This window comes from Pongo abelii, chromosome 9 (assembly GCF_028885655.2).
Source record: "Pongo abelii isolate AG06213 chromosome 9, NHGRI_mPonAbe1-v2.0_pri, whole genome shotgun sequence".
NCBI classification, from domain to species: Eukaryota; Metazoa; Chordata; class Mammalia; order Primates; family Hominidae; genus Pongo; species Pongo abelii.
Window position 1 is genome coordinate 85,903,667 of NC_071994.2, and position 24,365 is coordinate 85,928,031.

General features: G+C 38.2%; 1 protein-coding gene across 24 annotated transcripts in view; it reads right to left on the reverse strand.

Annotated features, from left to right (window-relative positions):
• The window catches only part of DLG2 (discs large MAGUK scaffold protein 2), a 2,173,778-nt gene that overhangs the window by 269,422 nt on the left and 1,879,991 nt on the right, over positions 1–24,365 (reverse strand). Inside the window, exons 1-2 of one of the 24 annotated variants that reach the window (XM_054526118.2) lie at positions 759–1,657; positions 445–598 (exon numbers count right to left, since the gene is read on the reverse strand). The exons of 22 other annotated variants lie outside the window; for them this stretch is intronic. In XM_054526118.2, the coding sequence (XP_054382093.1) occupies positions 445–481 (37 nt within the window). In that variant the 5' untranslated portion in view covers positions 482–598; positions 759–1,657. Of the gene's footprint in view, positions 1–444; positions 1,658–24,365 lie in introns of those variants that run through there. One more of the 24 variants, XM_054526119.2, reaches the window with a different exon arrangement.

Genomic DNA, 24,365 nt, shown 5'->3' on the forward strand with positions numbered 1-24,365 from the left:
GAACCAATTTAAGTCTAAAGCAAATATTTCACATTCCTTAATCAATCTCTCTCTCCGTGTGTGTGTGTGTGTGTGTGTGTGTGTGTGTGAGAGAGAGAGAGAGAGAGAGAGAGAGAATATCAAGAGTCTAGCAGTTCACATGAGATAGTCCTACTGAAGAGGCCAGTGGTAAATCAAACTCAGAGTGTGATTTTGAGGTTGCATTTAGGTGAAGGAAGATAAAAATTCAGATTGTTGTTCTCACAGAACATAGATAGCAACAGACATGAAAACAAAGCCACTGTAGAAAATGCCTGCAAGCAGTGGCTACTAACAAATGGCAGGGAAAGGCTGTTTTAGGAAGGAAAGGGAGAATCTGCTGCCCTCTTTTCATTTTACTGGCCACACCTCCCCCACATGGTCTGTCAAGAGAAACGGGTCTGAGAAAAGCAGCATGATTCTCACCACAGCTCTTTAGCAAGTTTCCAGGGGTTTTCAGCATAGCAGGCAGCTGCTTCCCAAATTCAGCTCTGTTCCCTCCTCCTGGTTGAGCTGCTTGGTGTATAAACTCCGCCCGGCCAGCACACACCTCCTGACGCTCTTGAGTGGTGGCCAAAGCCTGTTAGGAGTGAAGCAGGTAGAGCTACCTTCCCAGGCTAGTGGCAGAGCTAGTTTGAGATGGTTTGCAACACAAAAAAGCCAGTTTGAAAGATGGGATTATTTTCTCCGTTTTAAACGCTGTAACAAATCACTTTCCAGATGGTGGCCATCTCACTCACCTCTTTTTCTTTCTCTTCTCAGTTAAAAAGGCTTAGTCCTGGAAAAGTAGAAGAGGTGAAAACCTGCCTGGGGAGGCTGCTGAAGGACGCCAGGAAGAATTCTTATCTCCAAATTCAATCCTGCCTCCCAGCTAGCTGCTGGTGTTTGAACTTCCAACTCTGAAGTGTTAGTCTGGTATCTTCTTTTAAAATGTAGAAGAGAGTAAACAAAGTTATTCACAGCATAGTGTTAATTCTTCAGCTGCAGGCTGGAATCTGCTGGCTCTCCTTAGGCAGGAAATGCCTGCTTAAATCGTCCCTTAGGTGGGAAGAAAATTCAAAAAGGAAAGGTTTATGTAGGCGGACTTTCACTAATTTCACCTTTTTGCGTGGCAAAACCAAGTCAAGAAATAAGGTCCTCTCAATTTTAGAAATTAATTTTGTCTTCATTTAATTTGAACCAGGAAAACTTCTAATGCCAACATCAAGACTTTGTTAAAGCTTTTCTTAATATTTTAGGATGAATAGCTAAAACTTGGAAATCAGGACGATTTAGATTCCTTCCTAAAACCATTTTCCAGGTACGCTTAAGGACTTTTGTTTTGATTTGTACTGGATATGCATTTGAAGCTAAAGCACAGATGTTGATATTCATGTTTTAATGGTTGGTCATTTGATTAAGCGGAGCTCAGACATTTTCACTTTCCCTCTCAATATTGATTATCACTGCAGTTCGGTTTAACAAGGCACTATTTCCCAGCGCTGTCTACTGCAACCCAAATCAGCTGTGGTGGTCACCATGGTAACCACCCACTCATTTTTCCGTTATTTCACTTTATAACACTTAAAGAGCAATGCACAGGCTAAAAAACCCTATGGGGGAAACAAATCCCTCAAATAGGAGTCAATCAAGTTCACCTGAGATGCAGAGTCATCTAAGTGTAAATGTTTTATTTTTTTAAAAAACATCAGCTGTGAATGTATTCATCAGCAACAAATGATCACTAGGAAAACAACACTGAAGGGTTGAATCTGCTCATTGCCTGGAGACTAAAAACATTTTAAAAGTGTTTTTTAGGGATAAAATAGGGTTAACACTAACATTTCTAACTAGTCTTGACAAAGGGCTTCCCTCGATGGGATTGAAAGCTGTGGAAGTCTCCAGGGTTTTAGGTTAAGTCATAAAACTAAACAAGGTCTGTTTAAACCACACCTATGGGCTTGGGATTGTATTTTTCTATATGAATTTCCCTCCCTACACAAAAATATTAGGAGAAAAGTTTTTTAAAAAGAACTTTCTTTCAAAGCAGTATTTTGCTCATTTATTTTATGATTGGTTATTGAGTCTGCCAATCATATATCTGAATGACAAGGAGGTATGGGAAATCAGATGAGTCACTGAGCCAGGCAGGAAGGCAGGTATTCAATCAAATCCCCCCAAAAGATAAGGGCTGCACAAGTGTAGACCTGTAGACCATCTCTCTGTTAGACACAGGTATTTGACCATTGCCAAATTGGTCAGCCACAAGTGGAAGCTAATCTTGATGGCAAGTCAGTTATTGCAGACCCTGAGGGACATCAGATCTGCCTGAAAACAAACAAACAAACAAACAAACAGTGCTTTGAGGAGTATCATGAAGACTTTCCGTTTCTCTGCAGGCATCCTGATAGCATGCCCCTTTTGGCTCCTAGAAAGACAATAATGACCCCTTCAGATGAACACTCTCTTCCTGCCCAAAAATGTCTGTTGCATCTAAGACAGGTGTCTTACCTCTTCCCAATCACCACCACGGATAAAAAATAATTGAAAATGATTCTCCCACTATTGCAAAATGATTCTACTACTTCTAGTAGAGAACTTCTGGTTTTCAGGGATCAGGACTCTCCAATTCCTCTGCTCACTGAGGTTGAGATTCTGCGCTGTTTTAACAATGTAAGAGCAGCTCCTACCACTTTTCAAACTGAACAAGCTTATTTTCATAGCCTCTACATAGTCTACATAGACAATTTTATTCAACACAATCAACAGTCCACTCATTCCCTGGTTGAGATTGCCTAGGGACAGATTTTGAGGGTGATGCCAATAAGTAAGTCATAAGAGACCTCCTAAACAGACAGGAGACTTGAAGGACCCAGGGTTCCGGAGTCTGTCCTGTGTAGAGGCCACAGTGATTGTCGTTCACAGCCATTACCAGCTGGTCCCTCTCCACCTTCCACTCCCCACCACCCAAGGCTAATGTGGTGCACAGGGGAGAGGTTTATAGGGAAAACTCAGTGGAATCAGGTGCAACAGGATGCCCTTGGACTGTGAGTAATGCAGATATTGACATCTGGAAAGCCTGGAAAAGTCATTATCACTTGGCTCCCCTTTGCCTTCTACTGGACACCTCTTCCTTCCCAAAAGTTCCCAGGATTTCTTTGTGACTTTTCCAAAGCTCCCTGCTTCCTATTCTGTTCAAAAGTCTTTCCAATTCTAATATTCCATGTAAAATATAAAACGGGTGGAGTGGATGGGGTGCAAAGCTATCAGATTTGTTATTTTATTTAAAGTTTAAGACTAAGGAACATGGTGACTTGGTTCTAGTCCCACCTCAGAAAAATCCACTTTGGTGATTTTAGTCAGATTATTTTCACTTGGCTTTTTCATCTATCAAACTATAAATTTAGTGAGATCAAACAAAAGGAAGTTCTCTGTAAAGTTAAAAGTTTAGTTCAAATTTCAGAGGCCACAGAACTATTATACAACTGAAGTCATACTATAGATTGGAGAGTTCAGCCAAATTCATGGATTTTACAGGGCATAAAGTCTTTGGTTAGTGGTATCACAATTCTAGTGATATGAACTAGAATCTTTAGCCTCAAACCTCCACATCTAATCAGGCACCAAATCCCATTAATCTTATCTCCAAAATGTCTCTCTACTCTGTATGTCCCTTTGTTGCCACTGCCACTGTCATGAATGCTGCTCTTTCCAAACTTGTTCCTTCCCTCTTATGTCATGTTCCCTTAGTGCATTAGCCACACCAGCAGTCAGAGGACTCTTTCTAAAATGCTCACCTGGTCTTGTCTCTTCTCTGTTCAAATCCATTGCTGACTCCCCATCAACTAAAGCGCAAAGCCCATGTTTTTAGTAAAGCACATGACATCTTCACAATTTTGCTTCCCTAATAGCCTCTCTTCTCACCATCTTCTTCCTAGAAAACTTGGTGACTTTATACAGACAGCTCTTTCTTCTTTTTTGTACACTCACTTTATTCCTTCTTCTAAAACACACTCAAACACTGCTGCCTCTGGGAATCCTTCCAAACCTCACAGACTGAGATAATGACCAACCCACTATTCCCATAGCATCTCCTATATGCCTCTTATTCCAGCATTTCTCACACCACCCTGCAATGTTTTGGATCCTTGCTTGGCTGAAGGTTCCACTGGTATGACCCAGCATAGCATTTCTGATGGCCTGGTTTGAATAACTCACAAAGGACTTTGCACAAATCCCTGGACACATCTAAGCAGTTCTGGGGCAAGGAGTCATTCTTCCCCTGCTTTCAGCAATGTCATGCTGGCAACACTCTTGTCTTAGGCCTAAATCACAGGGCCTTCCTCCTTGAAACAGGTTCAGTTCCTGGGAATCCATTTGGTCCCTGCACTTTAACTTACAACTGAACAGGGATTTAACAGCACTTATGCCAGTGTTTGCAAAACAGTGGTACACAGTTGTCTTGCCCAGGAATAAATTAAGATTGGTAGAATATTGTTGCCCTGTTTTCTTTTTCTTTTTTTTTTTTTTTAATTCTTTCCTTCTACAATGCAGGCATGATTGTAAACATTGTTACTTCCACTAGGTAACTTCCAAGATACGCTACTGTGAAAATATCTTAATAAATTATTTTAGACAATGCTAGGTAAGAAAAAGTTTCACCCAGGAAAGATGTATGTAAGTCTGTAAAGTATGTATTTCTTATTTATCAACTGCTTAACAGGCAAAGTTAAAGGTTTAAATTCTGATGTTTGGACATTCATTGCCACTAAGGATAATATTATAAGTTATTCTGCAAATGACTCTAAATACAACATTTAATGGTGGGGTGGACATCTTTCATTCAAATCTAAAGCTAAGGAAGGGAAGTGGACCTTATTAGGCAGAAGTTTCCTGTGGTACTTGTGACAGTTACTGAATGAAAAACAAAGGTAGAGTTTTTCAAAAGCATATTTCAAGCCATACAATCTCTGTGTGGGACAGCCCGAGCCTTCCTGAAAATGGAGCACTCCAAGCTTCCTCAGGTTAATCAAGCCTAATAATACAGGAATTACTCTTCCTCAGCTGGGCACTTAAATCATGAGCCTGGAGATAGTACACATGTGGAGGACCTGCCAAAATGGACTATTAATCACATCACTTTGCATTAAGTTCTTCAAACCAGCTGGACCAGTCTTCACCATTCTCTGTGAGCTGAAAAATACAGGATCATAGTTCGCAGGGCTGCAGATAAAATTCTGCAGCAGTCAATTCGGTGGAATTGATGAGGGCGGCAGTCAATTCAGTGGAGATTCTATACATTAGACTCCAGTCTGGGCAAAGTTGAATTGGCAGTCTTTGTGCATCTTAATAATTGAATGTTTTACAGTGAATCTGAGTTGCCCATTTCTATACAGATTCATTTATTGCTAAATGAACATATGACCATTAAAATATATCTTCATTTAAGAAGAGCGAGCATGAAAGCATGATACTTTATACACAATAATGTCAGATCAGAAACTTGTATCAGAAAAGTAAACCGCTTTATAGAAGCAAAAATAAAACAAAACAAGACAAACTTTTTTTAACTGTAGAAACAATTCGAGTTTACTAAGGAAAAACACAAGAGATTTTAAAAGAAAATATATTAGAACAAAATAGATATTGCTACTCAGGGTCGATCATTGTGAGTATGTTGGTCATTTCCTTCTAGGTGTTTTTTAATTTTGTTTTGTTTTTTGTTTTTTGTTTTTTTTTTACAATGTTAAGGTCACACTACATCAAAAAAATGTTCACTTTACTGTTTCATTTGCTGTAATTGCACACATTTTCCTGTTAATACCTCTTTGTCAGAAGCATTTTAATAACCCTTAAAATTTCACTGAGTAGATACATTGTTAGTTAACCATTTCCCTTTGTTGAAAATTTATAATACAATATTTCAAATTTTAAGAACATATATTTAAGCTATAATGTATATGATTGTGGGAGAGCAGAATATGCCTCCCCAGAATATAAAGAATCACTGAGCTAAAGACAATCAAGAAGAAGCAGATGTGGGAAAACTCTCTGCCCTCCATTTTCCTAAAAGCCACACATAGATTTACAAAGACAAAGGTATTCTCCCCCCACCCCTGCTTTTCTACCAGGGAGAACAAAGGTTAACCACTGAACATAACTTTGGACCCTCATCAGCCTGGTCATGGTACCAGGAGAATCTACATTAACAAGCTTTACTAAGTAGCCTTTATCTGCCATTTATTTGGCTTCCTACAAACTGCTCGCTGTGCCTGAAGAGACTCAAAGTCCTTTTCCTTCATCTTGTCACTTCTCTAAAAATTTGCTGTTTCTTGTTGAAGATGTTACATAAGCTGAAATTCAAAGCCACTTCTTTGAGAATTACTCATTCCCTGGTTGTCGCCCATGTGTATATGAAACCAGGGGTCTGTTCCAACTAAGAACCTATAGGGGTCATTCTTCCTTTCTCAGCATGATTATTTCCAATAAGGGGGCCTTATTAGGTCCCTAAATTTTAGATGATGAAACAGAAATTAGCAAGGGTCAAAAACATTTAAATAAAGTTCATTTTATAGATAGGCTAGTGGTTATGAGTTTATTCTCTTGAGTTAGTATACTCATCGGCCTTAAGTCCTGGTTCTGCTACTTCTAAGTGGCCCTCTGTGTTACGTAATTTCCCTACCTCAGTTTTCTTTTGTAAGTTCAGAGATACAAGTGCAGAATGTGAAGGTTTTTTACATAGGTATACATGTGCCATGGTGTTTTGCTGTACCTAGCAACCCATCATCTAGGTTTTAAGCCCTTCATGCATTAGCTATTTGTCCTAATGCTCTCCCTCCCCTCTCCCCCCCAGCCCCTGACTGGCCCTGGTGTGTGTTGTTCCCCTCCCTGTGTCCATGTGTTCTCACTGTATAGGTCCCACTTATGAGTGAGAACATGTAGTGTTTAATTTTCTGTTCCTGTGTTGGTTTGCTGAGGATGGTGGCTTCCAGCTTCATCCATGTCCCTGCAAAGAACATGATTTCATTCCTTTTTTACAGGTGCATAGTATTCCATGGTGTATACTTACCACATTTTCTTTATCCAGTCTATCATAGATAGGCATTTGGGTTGGTCCCATGTGTTTGCTATTGGAAATAGTGATGCAATAAACACATGTGTGCATATGTCTTTACAGTAGAATGATTTATATTCCTTTGGGTATATACCCAGTAATAGGATTGCTGGGTCAAATGTTATTTCTGGTTCTAGATCCTTGAGAAATCACCACACTGTCTTCCACAATGGTTGAATTAATTGACATTCCCACCAACGGTGTAAAAGTGTTCCTATTTCTCCACAGCCTCACCAGCATCTATTGTTTCTTGACTTTTTGCTAATCTCCATTCTGGCTGCCTGCCTCAGTTTTCTTATCTGTTAAATGAAAATAAGAGCTATACCACCAGAAAGGGTTATCATTAAATTAGTGCCTTTAAAGCACTTCGTACAGCATTTGCCACACAATAGTCATTTAAATAAATGTTAGCAACTTAAGAACAATTGTCAGTGTTAGTGCTTTGTTATTATTTGGTATTATTCATAATTATTATTACTAATAATTTGATTTTGCTGAGCCATGGCTATGTTGTCAGAAGAGACTGACTGAAATATACTTACCGATTAATTTCAATCTAATTAGTATGTTAAAAACATGTTCATTTAAGGAGAAAGCCATTTTGTGTTTTTGGATGTGATTCCAGAAAGCATGTATAGGAAGCTGTTTTAGGGAAAAAACTCAGTTGTGGGCTGGAGAAATAATTAAATTAATTATTTAATTAAAACATAGAATCTCAAGGTTGGTAGGAAGCTGAAGGGTAATTTTGGGTAACATTCTCCCCTTACTCCAACCAGATGCCAGGTGACCTTCAACTATTCTTAAATGTCTCTCATGTTGGGGAGCTTAATACCTACCAAGATAGCTATTATGCTTAGAAATTTAGTTTTATATGGAACCAAAATATGTCTTTCTGTAACTTCAACATGTTGATAATAAACTCACAGATAACCCTAAACAAGCTTTAACAGTGAATTTTCCGTGTAGTGAAATGTTGGGGATCACAGCTTCTAATGGATTTATTTTGGAATTTAAAAGAAATTGGTGACAGCCCAAAGGGAATAAAACCAAGTATTCATTATGCAGGTTTTGTGTGTATTTGAGAAGATTTTTTGTATTCATTATCATGTATGCTTTCCTGCAAATTAAATAGTCTAAAATAAAAGGAAAGCTTAATGATTTTTCTCAGGAAAAAATGTCTAAAGCTAGAATTCTAAAATGGCTCCTTTAAAGTTCAGATGGAAGCTCTTTCATAGTTTCGTGCTCCAACTGGGGAGAGGAATGGGGGAAGGAAGCATTGGGAAACATTTTTGCTGAGGTAGAAATCTCATAGCTCACCTTCTGAGGGCATCTGCTTCTCCATAACTGAACCACTTTCTGCACAGTAGTGAACACTCAGAAGTATTTAGAAATTGACTCAATGGCTGGGTGCGATGGCTCACGCCTGTAATCCCAGCACTTTTGGAGGCTGAGGCAGGCAGATCACTTGAGGTCAGGAGTTCAAGAGCAGCCTGGCCAACATGGTGAAACCCCATCTCTGCTAAAAATACAAAAATTACTGGGCATGGTGGTGGGTGCTTGTAATCCCAGCTACTCGGGAGGCTGAGGCAGGAGAATCGTTTGAACCCGGGAGGCAGAGGTTGCAGTGAGCTGAGATCATGCCACTGCACTCCAGCCTGGGCAATGGAGGGAGACTCCATCTCAAAAAAAAAAAAAAAAAAAAAAAAAAAAAAAAAAAAAAAAAAGAAAGAAAAAAGAAAGAAGGAAAAAAAGAAAAAAGAAATGGACTCAAATGGCAACTCTGGTAAATGAGGAGCTCTGTGAGTCACTAATAAAACCACTCACTAGAACTTCACAAAATCTCTCAACACTGCATATCATATCAGGCATGTTTACCTATCACATCACTGAAAAAGCAGGGTTTATTTGCATAAAGATTAACTAATGTATTTGGTATTTAATTTTCAGTCTCTAGCACAGAAGCTGGCAAGTAGCTGGTGTTTAATAGTGCTCAGGTGGCTGAATGAGCGAAAATCCATCCCTGGAAGCCACAGGAAGAAATGCTTTGTCCCTCTAATGTCTTGTTACTTCGGTAGCTGCTCAAATATTGGAGGACTGAGACTTACTCTTCTGGCTTCTTCCTCCTCTCTACAATCATCACTTCTCACTAGCCCAGGCTAACTATTCCCAGTTCTAGCCATCGACTTCAACTCCCTTCATCTAAGAAATTTCCAAATGTGCCTCTGCACATTTGTTTCTTTGTTGTTGTTGCTTTAAATGGATTTAGGAGGATACACGTGCAGTTTTGTTACATGGATATATTGTGAAGTGGAGAAGCTTTTAGTGTAACCATCACCCAAATAGTGAATATTGTACCTATTAAGTAATTTCTCATCCCTCATCCCTCTCCCACCCTCCCACCCTCCCAAGTCTCCAGTGTCTACCATTCCACTCTGTATGTCCACATGCACACATTATTTAGCTCCTACTTATCAGTGAGAACATGTGGTAGTTGACTTTTTAAGTTATTTCACTTAACACAATGGCTTCCAGTTCCAACCATATTGTTGTAAAAGACATGATTTCATTCTTTTTTATGGCTAAATAATATTCCATATCTAAATCTATCTATAGACAGAAATATCTCTACATCTCTCTATATGTATCACATTTTCTTTACCCAATCATTTGTTGCCCACACTATTCATAGAGGTCACGGTGAACTCATATCTGGCATATCTGAGTAACCTTCTTTAAAAGTATGCTTTTCAAATTGCAAATCACAACCCAAAAGTGGATTGTGAAATCAAATCAATTTATGATCACTAATTTTCCCTTCCTTCCTTTCTTCCTTCCTTCCTTTCCTTCCTCCCTTCCCTTCCCTTTCCTTCCTTCCTTCCTTCCTTCCTTCCCTCCTTCCTTCCTTCCTTCCCTCCCTCCCTCCCTCCCTCTCTCCCTGCCTCCCTCCCTCCCTCTCTCCTTCCCTCCTTCCTTTCTCTCTCTCTCTCTCTTTCCTTTCTTTCAGATGCAGCCTTGCTCTGTCACCCAGGCTGGAGTGCAGTGGCACTATCTTGGCTCACTGCAACCTCTGCCTCACAGGTTCAAGCAATTCTTGTTCCTCAGCCTCCCGAGTAGCTGGGACTACAGGCACAGGCTACAATGCCAGGCTATTTTTTGTATTTTAGTAGAGATGGGGTTTCACCATGCTGGCTAGGCTCGTCTTGAACTCATGACCTCATGTGATCTTCCCGCCTTGGACTCCCAAAGTGCTGGGATTATAGGCATGAACCACTGTACCCAGCCCATAGTTTTCTTTAAAAAATAAAATAGAAACTTCAGAGGCTAATGCACACAGTAAGAGTATTATTTCATAAAACATTTATGTCAATTGTTTGATTATGTGTGCCTATGTATCATTATGTATACATTAATATTTTATACATATACATATGTATAAAATACATATTTTATACATATTTGTCATACACCACACACATACAAGGCACCCCACACAGAGTGCGCAGAACTTGTTATAGGTATTAGCCTCTTCTCACCTGTTTGTCTTGTCACCTTTGTGTAGGGCTCAAACTGTATTGACATAAGTGGTGGCTTTGTGTATGTGTGCCCTCTGTTTTAAAATAAATATAATTCTTTTTTTAACATTTGATATTAATATTGGCCGATTAGAGAGGGTTAGGATGGAAGGTGAGGGCATCACAATCATGCCACATAAGTTTTTCTTCGGCCTTTTAAGGTAAATCACTTGTAATTTCATAGGTACGTATTTTAAAATGTAACCAGCACTGAGTGAATTGTTAAGGATTATTGATTTGATATCTAAATTAGTGTTTTAGTAGAATTGATTAAGGATTTAATTTGCTATTATACCAGGAAGACTAGGTCACACAGCTTCTACTGCACATGCAGAGAGATAGAATCCTCCCAGTTTGGGAGCAAGATGCTTTTTAAAAAGCCACTGTATCCTCAGTGTTTTCTTTAATTGGTCATAGTTGTTAAATCCCACTATTCCTACTTTTAATTATAAATTTAATTTAGGTTTACCATTATCCCTTCTATCTGTTGCAGATAATTTTGTTAACTCTTAATGACACATAATTTGCACTCTGACTATATTTTGGCCTAATATTTTGTAATAATTAGGCTTTAAGACATATGGACACTTAAAGATAAATCATCTGTATTCCAATTGCTAAAGCATATGCAAACATAATTCTTCCCACACCTAAATTTTGCTTTTATAGTCACATTCTTTCTAACCAGCGGTTTTGTTTACCACTGGAAATTGAGAGTGATTGGAATGAATGAGACATAAGATGTTTCACCCTAAGTGAACTACAGTCTGAAAAGTTTGAGATCTGCTTATTTAACAGATGAAAAGACAGGTCCAGGGAAATGAACTGACTAATCAAAATTAGCAATGGCACTTGGAAAATTCCAGTCTCCAGATTCACTCTCTGCCACCAAATCATACTAACTCCAGCAACACTCAGAAAACAAGGCCTGACCCAGAGCAGAGGTCTCATAAATGTGTGCTTAGTTGCTTTAGTTGCGATTAGATTGGACAATATAAAACTATAGATCTGTTAGGTCACAAACTGTCAAATATTGACATTTTTCATACAGTTCAACCTAAATCATTTTATTTTAATAACTCTGCCTATGCCACTCTGAGGTTTCGTTTTTCACATGAGGAGCATGATAGCATATTTGTTAAGAGGGCATATTTGTTAAGACTTGAGTCAAACCGCTCAGGTTCAAGACCCAAGTCTTAAACTGATTGGTCATGTGTCCCTGGGCAGATTAGATTACTTAGCTTCTCTGTCTCTCAGTGTCCTCATAGGGGAAAAGGGTATTACACAGGTGTTTGCTTTTAATATTATTATTACTAGAACTCAACATACATACTAATTAGCCAGATGGCCTGACCAAGTTAGGGCAACTTTATGCACCTGTTCTGAAACACATTTTTTAGATACAAAAAAAAAGGGAAAGATACAGAGATTTTGCAATGTCTTTTCTTGGCAAGACTGGCTATTTATTTGTTTGACTGACATTTGGCTTTATTGTTTACAATGGTTGTCTCAAAAGTCCTATTTTTCTCTGCTGACAGCGCTGGTTAATAAATAAAACAGAGGCCAAAACATCCTAGCAACAGAAATCAACTGTGTGTACGATTTGTTGCTCTGTTTTAATTTCATCTATTTTTGAAAATGTAGTTGCTCTCTAAAGTGCCTGTTTCTTCTCTAGAGCATTGCCCTAAAGAATAATAAGAAGAAAAAAAAGCATCCAAACTTGAAGAACAGCTTTGATCAGCTCATAATGTACAGTGAAGACAATAATTTAAGGGTGAATCAGAGTGCAGCAAAGTGATTCCAATGAAACCTGATGCTGGCTAATTACTTCTCTATAGATGGCAGTGTTCAATTTACTGAGCATCTGTGCATGACAGAATTTGGGACACTGTGGGTGGTACAATTCCAAGATATCTACACAATCTGAAAAGCAAAATATTCCAACTACTAGTATCATTTTATTAGTTGAAATAAACTATGTATACAAAATCTCATTTTGTAATTAAGCCACAGGCCACACTGTAGAGCCCCCAAAACCACACCTATTTGGAGAAGAGCAAACAAATCATACCATGGAAGCTGTGCCTCTTTGGAATGGGACTTAGAACAAAAGGGTTTAGAAGACAGATGCTACAGTGATGCTGGAAAAGATTATTTACCTCCCAGATTTTAGGTGTGGAGCTGGAATAAAGTTAATACAACTCTTTTATCAGATGAATTATTTTTAGAATTACTTTTTCACTACATTCTCATAATGTCCTACTGAAAACAAACATTCTCATAAGAAAAAGTGAGTGGAGGAGAAAAGCAATTAATCAGACAAAAAAAAGATAAGAAAGTATGTTGAGAAATGAACTTTCATATTGATTGGTTCTATTTTTTAAAATTATGCTTTAATTAATGGGATACATTTTCATGCTCTCTTGGAGCTATACTTTTTCTCCATTTCTCCTGAATCTGAAAGACATGTTTCTACTAAAAACACATCTCAAATATATTCGGTGGCAAGGCACATCAAAGTCCATACTATTATAAACACAGATTAGAAAAGGATAGCAAATAGAACCATATGCTTGGTGCATAGTTAACTCTAGATAATTGTTAAATGAATAATTAAGAAACAATAAATAGGCCAGGTGTGGTGGCTCACGCCTGTAATCCCAGCACTTTGGGAGGCCAAGGCGGGTGAATAACGAGGTCAGGAGATCGAGACCATCCTGGCTAACACTGTGAAACCCCAATTCTACTAAAAATAGAAAAAATTAGCTGAGCGTGGTGGTGGGCGCCTGTAAAAGGGTTAGTTGAACTGGTTCCTGAGGTTTTCTTCTGTACTTGCAATTTTCCTGTCTTCTCCACTTATTCTTTTGGTGATGCTGCCTTGCATAATCTTCTTTTCTTCTTCTTCTCTTTAATACCTGTGCCCCCTTTCTCTCCTCCCTCTCCTCTCAGATCCATATTCAGAGAGGAACCCCAGAGGGAAACAATTGAGAGATGAGAGGATGGCATTGGATAGCTTATGAAACAGGGTTAGTGATGATGCCAGTTCTCTTCCTCCTGATCCTTCTGTGAGAAAAGGAGGTTTAGAACAAATTCAGATTCCGAGAGTCTGTGTTTTCCAGGTGGAGTTAAACATGCACCATTACAAATTATAAACTGCTGCTCTTTATCTCCAACCAGCCACCATTACAATGTTTACCCAAACCCACATCAGCAACCACTCACTGTCCACAATAATGCTGAAATTTACCAATTTAGGCTTCTGGAGATAATATGATGTGCAGTACACAGCCAAGAGTTTTTTTTCTAGTTCTGTTGTTGAAAAAGAGGGGCAGGCTTCTCTTTGGGGGTTGCTCCCCAAAGACACACACTGGTCACTAGCAAACCACTGGCATTATTGTCCAAATGAAATGTATCTGTCTAGCACACTCAGCTGATCGGGCTGTGATTTGATAAATACATTAGGCAGAAAAGCTTCGAAATAATTTGAATTTAGTTCCAATTTCCTCAGCCTCAAAACAGCAGGAGATACAATCAGACGGAGAAGCTGTGCTCTGTCCAATAAGGGACAAGAATTCTAAGTCACCAACTATCACTAAAGTTGTCATAATCTTCCTCATTTCTCTAAAATGTGCTCTACTCAGAGATTCTCCATCCATCCAAATCCTAGGCATCATATCCTAATTACCAAGTGTTGTCAAGCCGACTTCCTACACACCTCTCATGTTTACCAGCTCCTCTCCCATCATAGCTGCATGATGATGGGTCCTTGTTGTCTCCCATCTGGACCATGAAAGTAACTGTCTTGCTTTATTCCTATCCATCTTCTGCCATCAAGGTGAACTTTTAACACACAAATCCTGCTCAACATCTTTTAAATGTTGCCTACTGTTGGTGACAGTGAAGTCCAAAGTGCTGGGGGATAAGTAGAGCTCAGTGAGTGTACATGATGGTTCAAATGGTTCTATTTATATTATTTTATTATTTATATTATTGTTTTCTCCTTGTATTAGTTCTTCTCTCTTTTTTTAAGGATTGTAGGCATCTTGAGGAAAGAGAGACATTCACAAAGCTGAAGGGCTTTACTGTGCCCCCATTTGAATTCTATGATTCAAGTTATCTTAACTGGACCCACCATTGATGGGTTAAGATAATTTGAATCACAGAATCTTTACAGTATTTTGCAATAATCTGAAAAGTGGCCATAAGAATCTTTTGTGCTATGCAGAACTTCATTGGTGTCAAAGTACTTAAAAAGAGGTGTTAATAATAAATTATGCATTTTTATTTTTCATAAGCCTCTAAATTCTACTAATCGTTTCTATGGATAAATTGTTAACAGAAACATGTTACTTAGCAGATAATTAAAAAGAACATTAAGCATACTCAAGACATATAAAGAAAAATACGCATTGGAGCCTTAAATAATATAATACTTTTGTATTAATATTATTATTAATTAATATTAATAATTAATCAGTAAAGAAAAAGAAAGATAACTCAATAGAAAAAATGACCAAGAGATTTGATCAGGCAATTCACAGTAGAAGATATTCAAATAGCTGAAAAATATATATAAAAAAGAGTTCAGCCTCAACCTCATTTTTCATCAGAGAAATGCAAATTAAACCAAAATGAGATTTCCCAGAAGATAAAGTAGACTTATTTTCCCCCATTCCTCCCTCTAATTACAGCTAAAAATCTTACATGTTATTTAGAAAACAAGCACAGGAAGACTCTGAAAGGTAGACAGAAGGTAGCAGACTGGCTAGGGACCTCAGGGTCCACCACAGTACTGAGTTTCTTGGATTCTCATGGACTCATCACAGTGCAGCTGGAGAGGAGCTGCTGAACGTGAGAGGTATGTAGGAAGTAGGCTTGACAACACTTGGGAATTAGGATATGATGCCTGAGCATCTGGATGGATGGAGAACCTCTGAGGAGAGCAAATTTTAGAGGAATGAGGAAGGTGATGACAAGTTTAGTGATAGCTGATGACAGAATTCTATCCCTTTTCGTACAGAGCACAAAGACAGCACAGAGCACAATGAGAAAGAAAAACTAATGTGGAAGTAAATTCATCTTCACTTTGGAAAACTATTAAGCAGTTGCTCCTAAAGTTAACTAATACATACTCTACATTCCAGCAATTTTGCTCCTATATATACACCTTTGTTCCAAAGGACATGCACAAAAATACTCAGTGCAGCATTGTTAAAAATAGTTAAGTACAGAAACAGCCTAAATGTCCATTAACAATAGAATGGATATGTGAATTGTGGTATTTTATACACTGGAATACTATACAGCACTAAAAATGAATGAACTACACCTATATCCAATGACATGGATGATCTTCACAAGCATAAAGCTGAGTGTAAGAAACCAGACACAAAAGATTATATACTATATGATTATATTTATTTAAAGTGCCAACTGGATAGAAACTAATCAAAGACATTAGGAGTTAGGATAGTAGTTACACTTCAGAAGGAGGCATACAGTAATCATTGGGAGAAGTACAAAGAAGTATTGTCTTCTCTCCTCATCTGAGTGTTGATCACATAGGTATCTTCACTATGTATTAGCATAAGCTGTATACTTCTGATTTGTGCACTTTCCTGTCTGTAAGCTATCAATACAAATTTTATGAAAACAGTAAAAATAAATATACTTTCTCTGTCCCTCCTGGTACAAAGTAAAGATGATATATTAGCAATGAGTGAAAAAGTTACTGCTTTTTGAAAACACTTGTGCCATGGAGGGAGCACTGTGAAGAAGAGTTTGGAAAAGTTTTCATTGCTGTATGTTTTTGCCATGCCCCCAATGACTTGTGTTTTACCTCTCTGCACACTCAAACACATGGGGACAGAATTTTTGTCCTGCACAAAAATCCTCAGCAAAATACTAGCAAATCGAATCTAGCAGAACATCAAAAAGTTAATTTACCGTAATCAAGTAGGCTTTTTCCTGGGATGCAAGGTTGGTTCAACGTACCCAAATCAACGCGATTCATCACATAAACAGAATCAAAAGCAAAAAAAACATGATCATCTTAATAGATGCAGAAAAAGCTTTTGATAAAATCTAACTTCCCTTCATTGATAAAAACCCTTAACAGACTAGGCATTGAAGGAACATAACCTCAACATAGTAAGAGCCATTTATGACAAACCCACAGCCAATATCATATTGAATGTCCAAAATCTTGGACCATTCCACTTTAGAACTGGAAGAAGACAAGGATGCCCACTTTCACCACTCCTATTCAACATAGTACTGGAAGTTCTAGCCAGGGCAATCAGGGAAGAGAAAGAAATAAAAGGCACCCAAATAGGAAAAGAAGAAATAAAACTATCACTCTTTACTGATGATATGATTCTATACCGAGAAAATCCTAGAGACTCTACCAAAAGACTCCTAGAATTGAGAAATGACTTTAGTAAAGTTTCAGGATACAAAATTAATATTAAAAAATCTGTAGCATTTCTATATACCAACAACATCATGGCCAAGAGTAATATCATGAACACAATCCTACATATAATAGCCACAAAGAAAATGGAATACCTAACAATACAGCTAATCAAGGAGGTGAAATATCTCTAGAAGGAGAACTATAAAACACCTCTGAAAGAAATCAAAGGGAACACAAATAAATGAAAAAATATTTCATGCTCATGGATTGGAAGAATCAATATTATAAAAATGGCCATACTGGCTGGGTGCAGTGGCTCATGCCTGTAATCCCACCACTTTGGGAGGCCGAGGCAGGTGGATCACGAGGTCAGGAGATCGATACCATCCTGGTTAACTTGGTGAAATCCTGTCTCTACTAAAAAAAAAAAAAAAAAAAAAAATGCAAAAAATTAGCCGGGTGTGGTGGTGGGTGCCTGTAGTCCCAGCTACTTGGGAGGCTGAGAACCTTTCCCTGACATTCTAGACAGACACACTGGAACTCTTCCCTGAAAACTCACACTGTATTTTGGATGCTCAACCAAAAGGCTGAGAATGCTGTCTCCCAGAAGACTGGTGATTTCTTGGGCACAAGGAGTATGTGCCTTTTTATCTCTTTATCCCAGTGCTTCAGACCAGCCAGAACACTAGAAATTTCACAAACATTTTCTGAATAAACAAATGGGTTTTAAATTTTAGCGAAAGATTGTATTGTATAATGGAAATTTGCTAAGAGAGTAAATTTTACCACACTTTTACCACATACACACACACAAACACACACACACACACACAGACATAACTATGTTAGATGATGGCTATGTTAATTTGATTGACTGCAGTAATAGTATCATAACTATGTATATCAGAACCTAATGTTGTGTACCTTAAATATACATAGTTTTTAAAAACTTTAAAAGAGAAAAATAAATAGTACTCTAAGGAAAAAAAATCTATGGAAAAATTATTTAGTAGCAGGAGAAGGTTAATTTTCCATAGTCACAGACTTCTATCATTTGTGTTAGCAGAAAAAATGCTACTAAGAGTCAGGAGTCCTTGGCTTTGCACCCACCTCTGCACTTCCTGGCTGTGTGATCTTTCACGGTCACTCTCCTTCTCTGGCTCTTTATTTCCTCTTTTGAAGGGGTCGAATTAGCTCAACTCTGGATTCCTTCTAGTTTTAACAGTATGTACTTACTTTCTGTATCGATACTCCTGATGTTAATGAAGCAGTAGTATTTACTGGGCACATACTACATTTGAAACCTTCCCAAAATACCTTTCATCCTGGTCCATATTGTCATTTTTACAGTAGAATTAGAATTAGAATTTTTCTGTCTTGAGATTAAAGTTTCCTCATTATCTGGCCCTAATCTACCATTGGACCATAAAATTCATTCAATTAAATTTAACATATATTTATGGCATTAGACACCCAGAAGTTAGAAATAAATGAAGACATCTCTATTGCTGCTTTAAAGTACCATATAGTCTAGTGAGAAAGACAAGACATGAACACAAATAAAGTAAAATATGACTTTGTGGGTTTCTGTAACCATCAACTTAATGTTAGTCAATAATTCTATCTTTGGCTGCATTAATAATGACTAAAAAGAAATGGATCTATCCAACCAAGACTAGGGTAATCTTCTTAGGCCAGATCATAGGCAGGCCCTACATTTAGCTCTACAATTCATGTTTTAAAAGGAAGCTTGACTGAGCAGAAGAGGTGGTTTTATTCATCTCTGCTAATGAGACTACCCTCCATAGTCTTCTAAACCAGTAACTTCTAACACCCTTGTCTCTTCCCTTTTCCTAACCCCTGCATCTAAGAGGTCATGAAATCCTGTCAGTTTTACTGCAGAAATATCTCTTCAATCCATTGTCTTCTTTTTCTATGCCCTAAGCACCCTACTTTATATCTCTGTCTCTTTCTCTCTCTTTCACTTACAATGTACATAACAGTGGGCAGGCCATTTTTTTTTTTTTTTTTTTTTTTTTTTAATGACAGGGTCTCACTTTGTCACCCAGGTTGGAGAACAGTGATGTAAACACAGTTCACTACAATTTTGACTTCCTGGGCTTAAGGGATCCTCCCACCTCAGTCCCCCAAGTAGCTGAGACTACAGGTGCATGCCAACACACCCAGCTAATTTTTGCATTTTCTGTAGAGATGGCATTTCACTATGTTGCCCAGGCTGGTCTTGAACTCCTGAGCTCAAGCAATCTGCCTGCCTCAGCCTCCCAATGTGGGGAGATTACAGGCATGAGTGACTGCTCCCAGCCATGGATAGGCTACTTTATCTTCTCAGTGCTTCAGTTTTCTCCTCTATAAATTGTAGATAAAAAATAGCATGTACCTCAGAGGGTTGCTATGGGAATTATACGAATGAAAACAGGTAAAGGGCAGCGAATGTTCAATAAAGGTTGGCTATATTTATTACGTACTGGGTATGTCAATGGGTCTTCAGCATCTATTCCTACTTCTTTCTATGGGATTTCCTGACTACAGAGGCTGGAAAATGAAAAACTACATTTCTCAGACTCCCTTGCAGCTAGGGTTCACAATGCAAACTGGGTTTCCACAGTTAGATGCCCTAACTGGATGTGAAAGCTGAAGTAAGAGAGAGGCCATCTTCCTGTTATCTTTCTACTGTTAACCAAGTTTATCCAGAATTGAATGTTGAGAGGCAGTTCTGTGGTAGTGGAGAATATAACTGTTTTCTAATCCTTTTCCCCTTCTCTCTAGATTTCAAGTATTGCAGTGTGTTCTTGACTTTGATCCAGCAGCTGCCTCCTAATTTCCACTCCTTCAATTCTTCAGCAATACTACAAACACTTAATTCCCTGAATTAAATTTCTTTCTTCTTAAACTACATAGGATAGTTTCTATTTCCCATATGCCCTCTGATTAAATCATATGGTGACCTGTGGTCCTACACATAAGTACAGGGCAGAGATATAAACCAAGTACTGCACTATAGGAATATAAATTATAAGGTATTGCTTTTTGGCAAATCTGTGAACTCATTTCCCATACTAAATATGAAAGTCAACATCACCACCCTTTGTTATTAAGGACCTACACTTACAAATATACACTTTCTCTAGCCACATACCAGAGAGTGATTTACAGTATGTTCTAGAAAACAGACGATTTAGTCCTGACCCAGAGATCATCTGCTTTCAGAATTCTGGAAATCCTGAGCAGCCTTTTAGTCTTTGGATCTGTTACCACTTCAATTTCATAGCTGAAAATACTGACACAGAAAATGCCTCATGAATGTTTATGATTCACCACTTCTGGGAGTCTAGGACACCTGCTTGGCACAAGGCTTTGGTATAAACAAGGGTTTCAGGAAGTTTTTTATTCTACCTACACAGAAGCTAAAACTGTGTTAAGTTAGCTGCCCAGACCTGCCCTGTAGTCATCAGATTTTGTTATGAAGTAAAATGATTAATTTCCAGAACCTTTCATGTTGAGGGAAAAATAATTCACTTTCCATACTTAGCAGTTTAATCCAGGGTGGCTCCAAGCCAGCTGCCTTCTTAGGATGCTGCAATACTCATACCTGTCATCAGCAATTAGCGAAAGCAACCAAAAATACAAATCTCAGTTCTCAAACTCTGGATACTGACACTCATGATTGGTTCCCATGCATCACGATCAACTCATCTGCTCGTCCTGAGGTTCTTTTTACAGGATTTAAACCCCTCATATATTCTCAGTGTTTGTGATGCATTCTGTAGAATAAAAACCTGGCCAAATGCTGTGAAAACAAATTTTGTTGGTTGTGTTCTTTATACAGCAAGAAGTGGCCAAAGTTTGAAAAAAATTAGAAAACTATGCAACACTATCCTTGAACTAAATTTATAAAATTGCATTGGATTTAGCTTTCTCCTGTTCTACTCTAATCCTTCCATGTCTGTTTTTGATTTCAAAACCTCCCTGTCTCTTTCAAGATTTTACTCTCTCAATTATTCCTTTACTCTTTCATTTTATCTCCAACTTCTTCCTCTGTCCTAGCTCCTTCCCCTCAACAATTAAATATACTCAAGTCTTTCCTTTCTTAAAAGCCTGTAGCTGAGCATGGTGGCTGTAATCCCAGCACTTTGAGAGGCTGAGGCAGATGGATCACAAGGTCAGGAGTTCGAGACCAGCCTGGCCAACATGGTGAAACCCGGTCTCTACTAAAAATATAAAAATTAGCCTGGTGTGGTGGCATGCACCTGTAGTCCCAGCTACTCGGGATGCTGAGATAGGAGAACTGCTTGAACCCAGGAGGCAGAGGTTGCAATGAGCCAAGATCATGCCACTGCACTCCAGCCTGGGTGTCAGAGCGAGACTCTGCCTTAAAAAAAAAAAAAAATTCTGCAATCTACTCATCTGACAAAGGGCTAATATCCAGAATCTACAAAGAACTCAAACAAATTTACAAGAAAAAAACAAACAACCCCATCAACAAGTGGACGAAGGATATGAACAGACACTTCTCAAAAGAAGACATTTATGCAGCCAACAGACACATGAAAAAATGCTCATCATCACTGTTCATCAGAGAAATGCAAATCAAAATCACAATGAGATACCATCTCACACCAGTTAGGATGGCGATCATTAAAAAGTCAGGAAACAACAGGTGCTGGAGAGGATGTGGAGAAATAGGAACACTTTTACACTGTTGGTGGGACTGTAAACTAGTTCAACCATTGTGGAAGACAGTGTGGCGATTCCTCAGGGATCTAGAACTAGAAATACCATTTGACCCAGCCATCCCATTACTGGGTATATACCCAAAGGATTATAAATCATGCTGCTATAAAGACACATGCACACGTATGTTTATTGTGGCACTATTCACAATAGCTAAGACTTGGAACCAACCCAAACATTCAACAATGATAGACTGGATTAAGAAAATGTGGCACATATACATCATGGAATACTATGCAGCCATAAAAAATGATGAGTTCATGTCCTTTGTAGGGACATGGATGAAGCTGGAAACCATCATTCTCAGCAAACCATCGCAAGGACAAAAAACCAAACACCGCATGTTCTCACTTATAGGTGGGAACTGAACAATGAGAACACATGGACACAGGAAGGGGAACATCACACACCAGGGCCTGTTGTGAGGTGGGGGGAGGGGGGAAGGGATAGCATTAGGAGATATACCTAATGTAAATGATGAGTTAATGGGTGCAGCACACCAACATGGCACATGTATACATATGTAACAAACCTGCACGTTGTGCACATGTACCCTAGAACTTAAAGTATAATAAAAAAAAAAGTTTGTAATACTATACTCCCTTCAGTTTTTCTTTCAAAGCAGCTCCTTATAACTTTATTTCTTAGATTGGAATTAGGTGATATATTACTAAGGCCCATAAGTTCTTCACAAGAAGATTAAGCTTCTGTTTGCATTTTCATGATCATCTTGAACAATAATATAAACACATTTTAGATCATCTGGAAGCCTGCCCTAAAACCAAGCAGTACCATAAGATTTCTTATCTCTTACCTTTGTATGTATGAATGCGTCAATACCAAATGGTACTGATTTAATTTTCTTGAGGCAAGAAGAAAAGAAAATTGATGGACATATAATAACCTTAAACAGTACCTTGGAATATTATACAAATGAGGAGAAGTGGTGGGAGGATGGAGTGAGTCATAACATAGCACATGAAAGAAGAAGTATATCAAACTCAAAATCACCTGCAGCCAGTATCATACTTCATGTGGAGAACTGTTATGTAGTTTTGGTAGAATAACATAAGCAATTACATTAAATTAATATTGTAAGTTTGATTTTAATTGGCTTTAAAATCTTCCTTCCTTCCTTCCTTCCTTCCTGTCTCTCTCTCTCTCTTTTTTGACAGTGTCTGGCTCTGTCACTTAGGCTGGAGTGCAGTGGTACAATTCTGGCTCACTGCAACCGCCTCAAGCCATCCTCCCACCTCAGCCTTTCCAGTAGCTGGGACTACAGGTGGACTCCAACACACCTTGCTAATTACTTGTATATTTTTGTAGAGATGGGGTTTCGCCATGTTGCTGGGCTCAAGCTACCCACCCTCAAGCAATCCATCCTGGGCTCAAACGATCCACCTATCTTGGCCTTCCAAAGTGCTGGGATTACAGGCATGAGCCACCACACCCGGTTTTGAATTTTCTTTATATTTATTTTATAAGCGTATTTAGTTTTTATGGTTGTATTAGTGCTGCAAGTATAGATGTTTCATATGAAGTTTATGTTTATATATATATATATATTTAAGTAGTATAAACAAAAATTCTAAGCCAACCTGAGTTTACTCAAGGATTCTTTTCCTTTCTTATTTGAATTTTATTTTACAAACACTCATATAGAGCTTTCTATATATCAGATATTAAGTATTAACTCCTTGTAATAATCATATGACATAGGTATTGTTATTAGCTCCACTGTGCTGTGGAGAAGATTGAGGCACTTACAGAAATTAATAACCCATGATCACACAACAAGTAAGTGGTACAGTTGGGATTTAACATGCAATCTGGCTTGAGAATCCCCATCTTTAATCATATACAATGCTGCTTTCCTTTAGATAGATTCTGTATGTACTCTGTCAATGTTTGAAAAATACCACTTTAGGAAATATGGTCTACTCTTGATACATATTCACGAGGGCTCTGTTCTTAGCTTTCTTTCCTTTACACTTGACATGTTCTCCCAGGACAATATCATTGATTACTACAGTTCTAACTAGCAACCACACCTTGACTAGTTCCAGATCTCTAACTGTGGATTAGACCTGTATTCTGTTCTCAGGATGTATATAATCAACTGGACATTTTCATCTGCAACTTTCAGAGACACCTCATGTTCAACCTAGCTTAAATAAAAGCCAAGCTTTTCCTTTCCCTGATTCCACTCTTACTCTAATAAGCCTGCTTTTTCTACTGTATTAGCCCTCCTGTTTAATGGTCCCACTTCCTACTCAAAATGCTGACTGTTTAGTGAAGAAGAGAGATAAACAGTCATTACAGTGAGTACATGACAATCACAGGGATATGTCCAAAATGCCATTTAGTTCAGAAGGAAACATGACTCTGCCTGAGGTAGAAGGGTCAAGGAAGGCTTCACTAAGAAGACAATGTTTAAACTGATTCACAGTAATGCCTACCTGCATTTAGAAAAGGAATTCTCATCTTTGTCCATTAGCATATAGTTTAAGGGTAT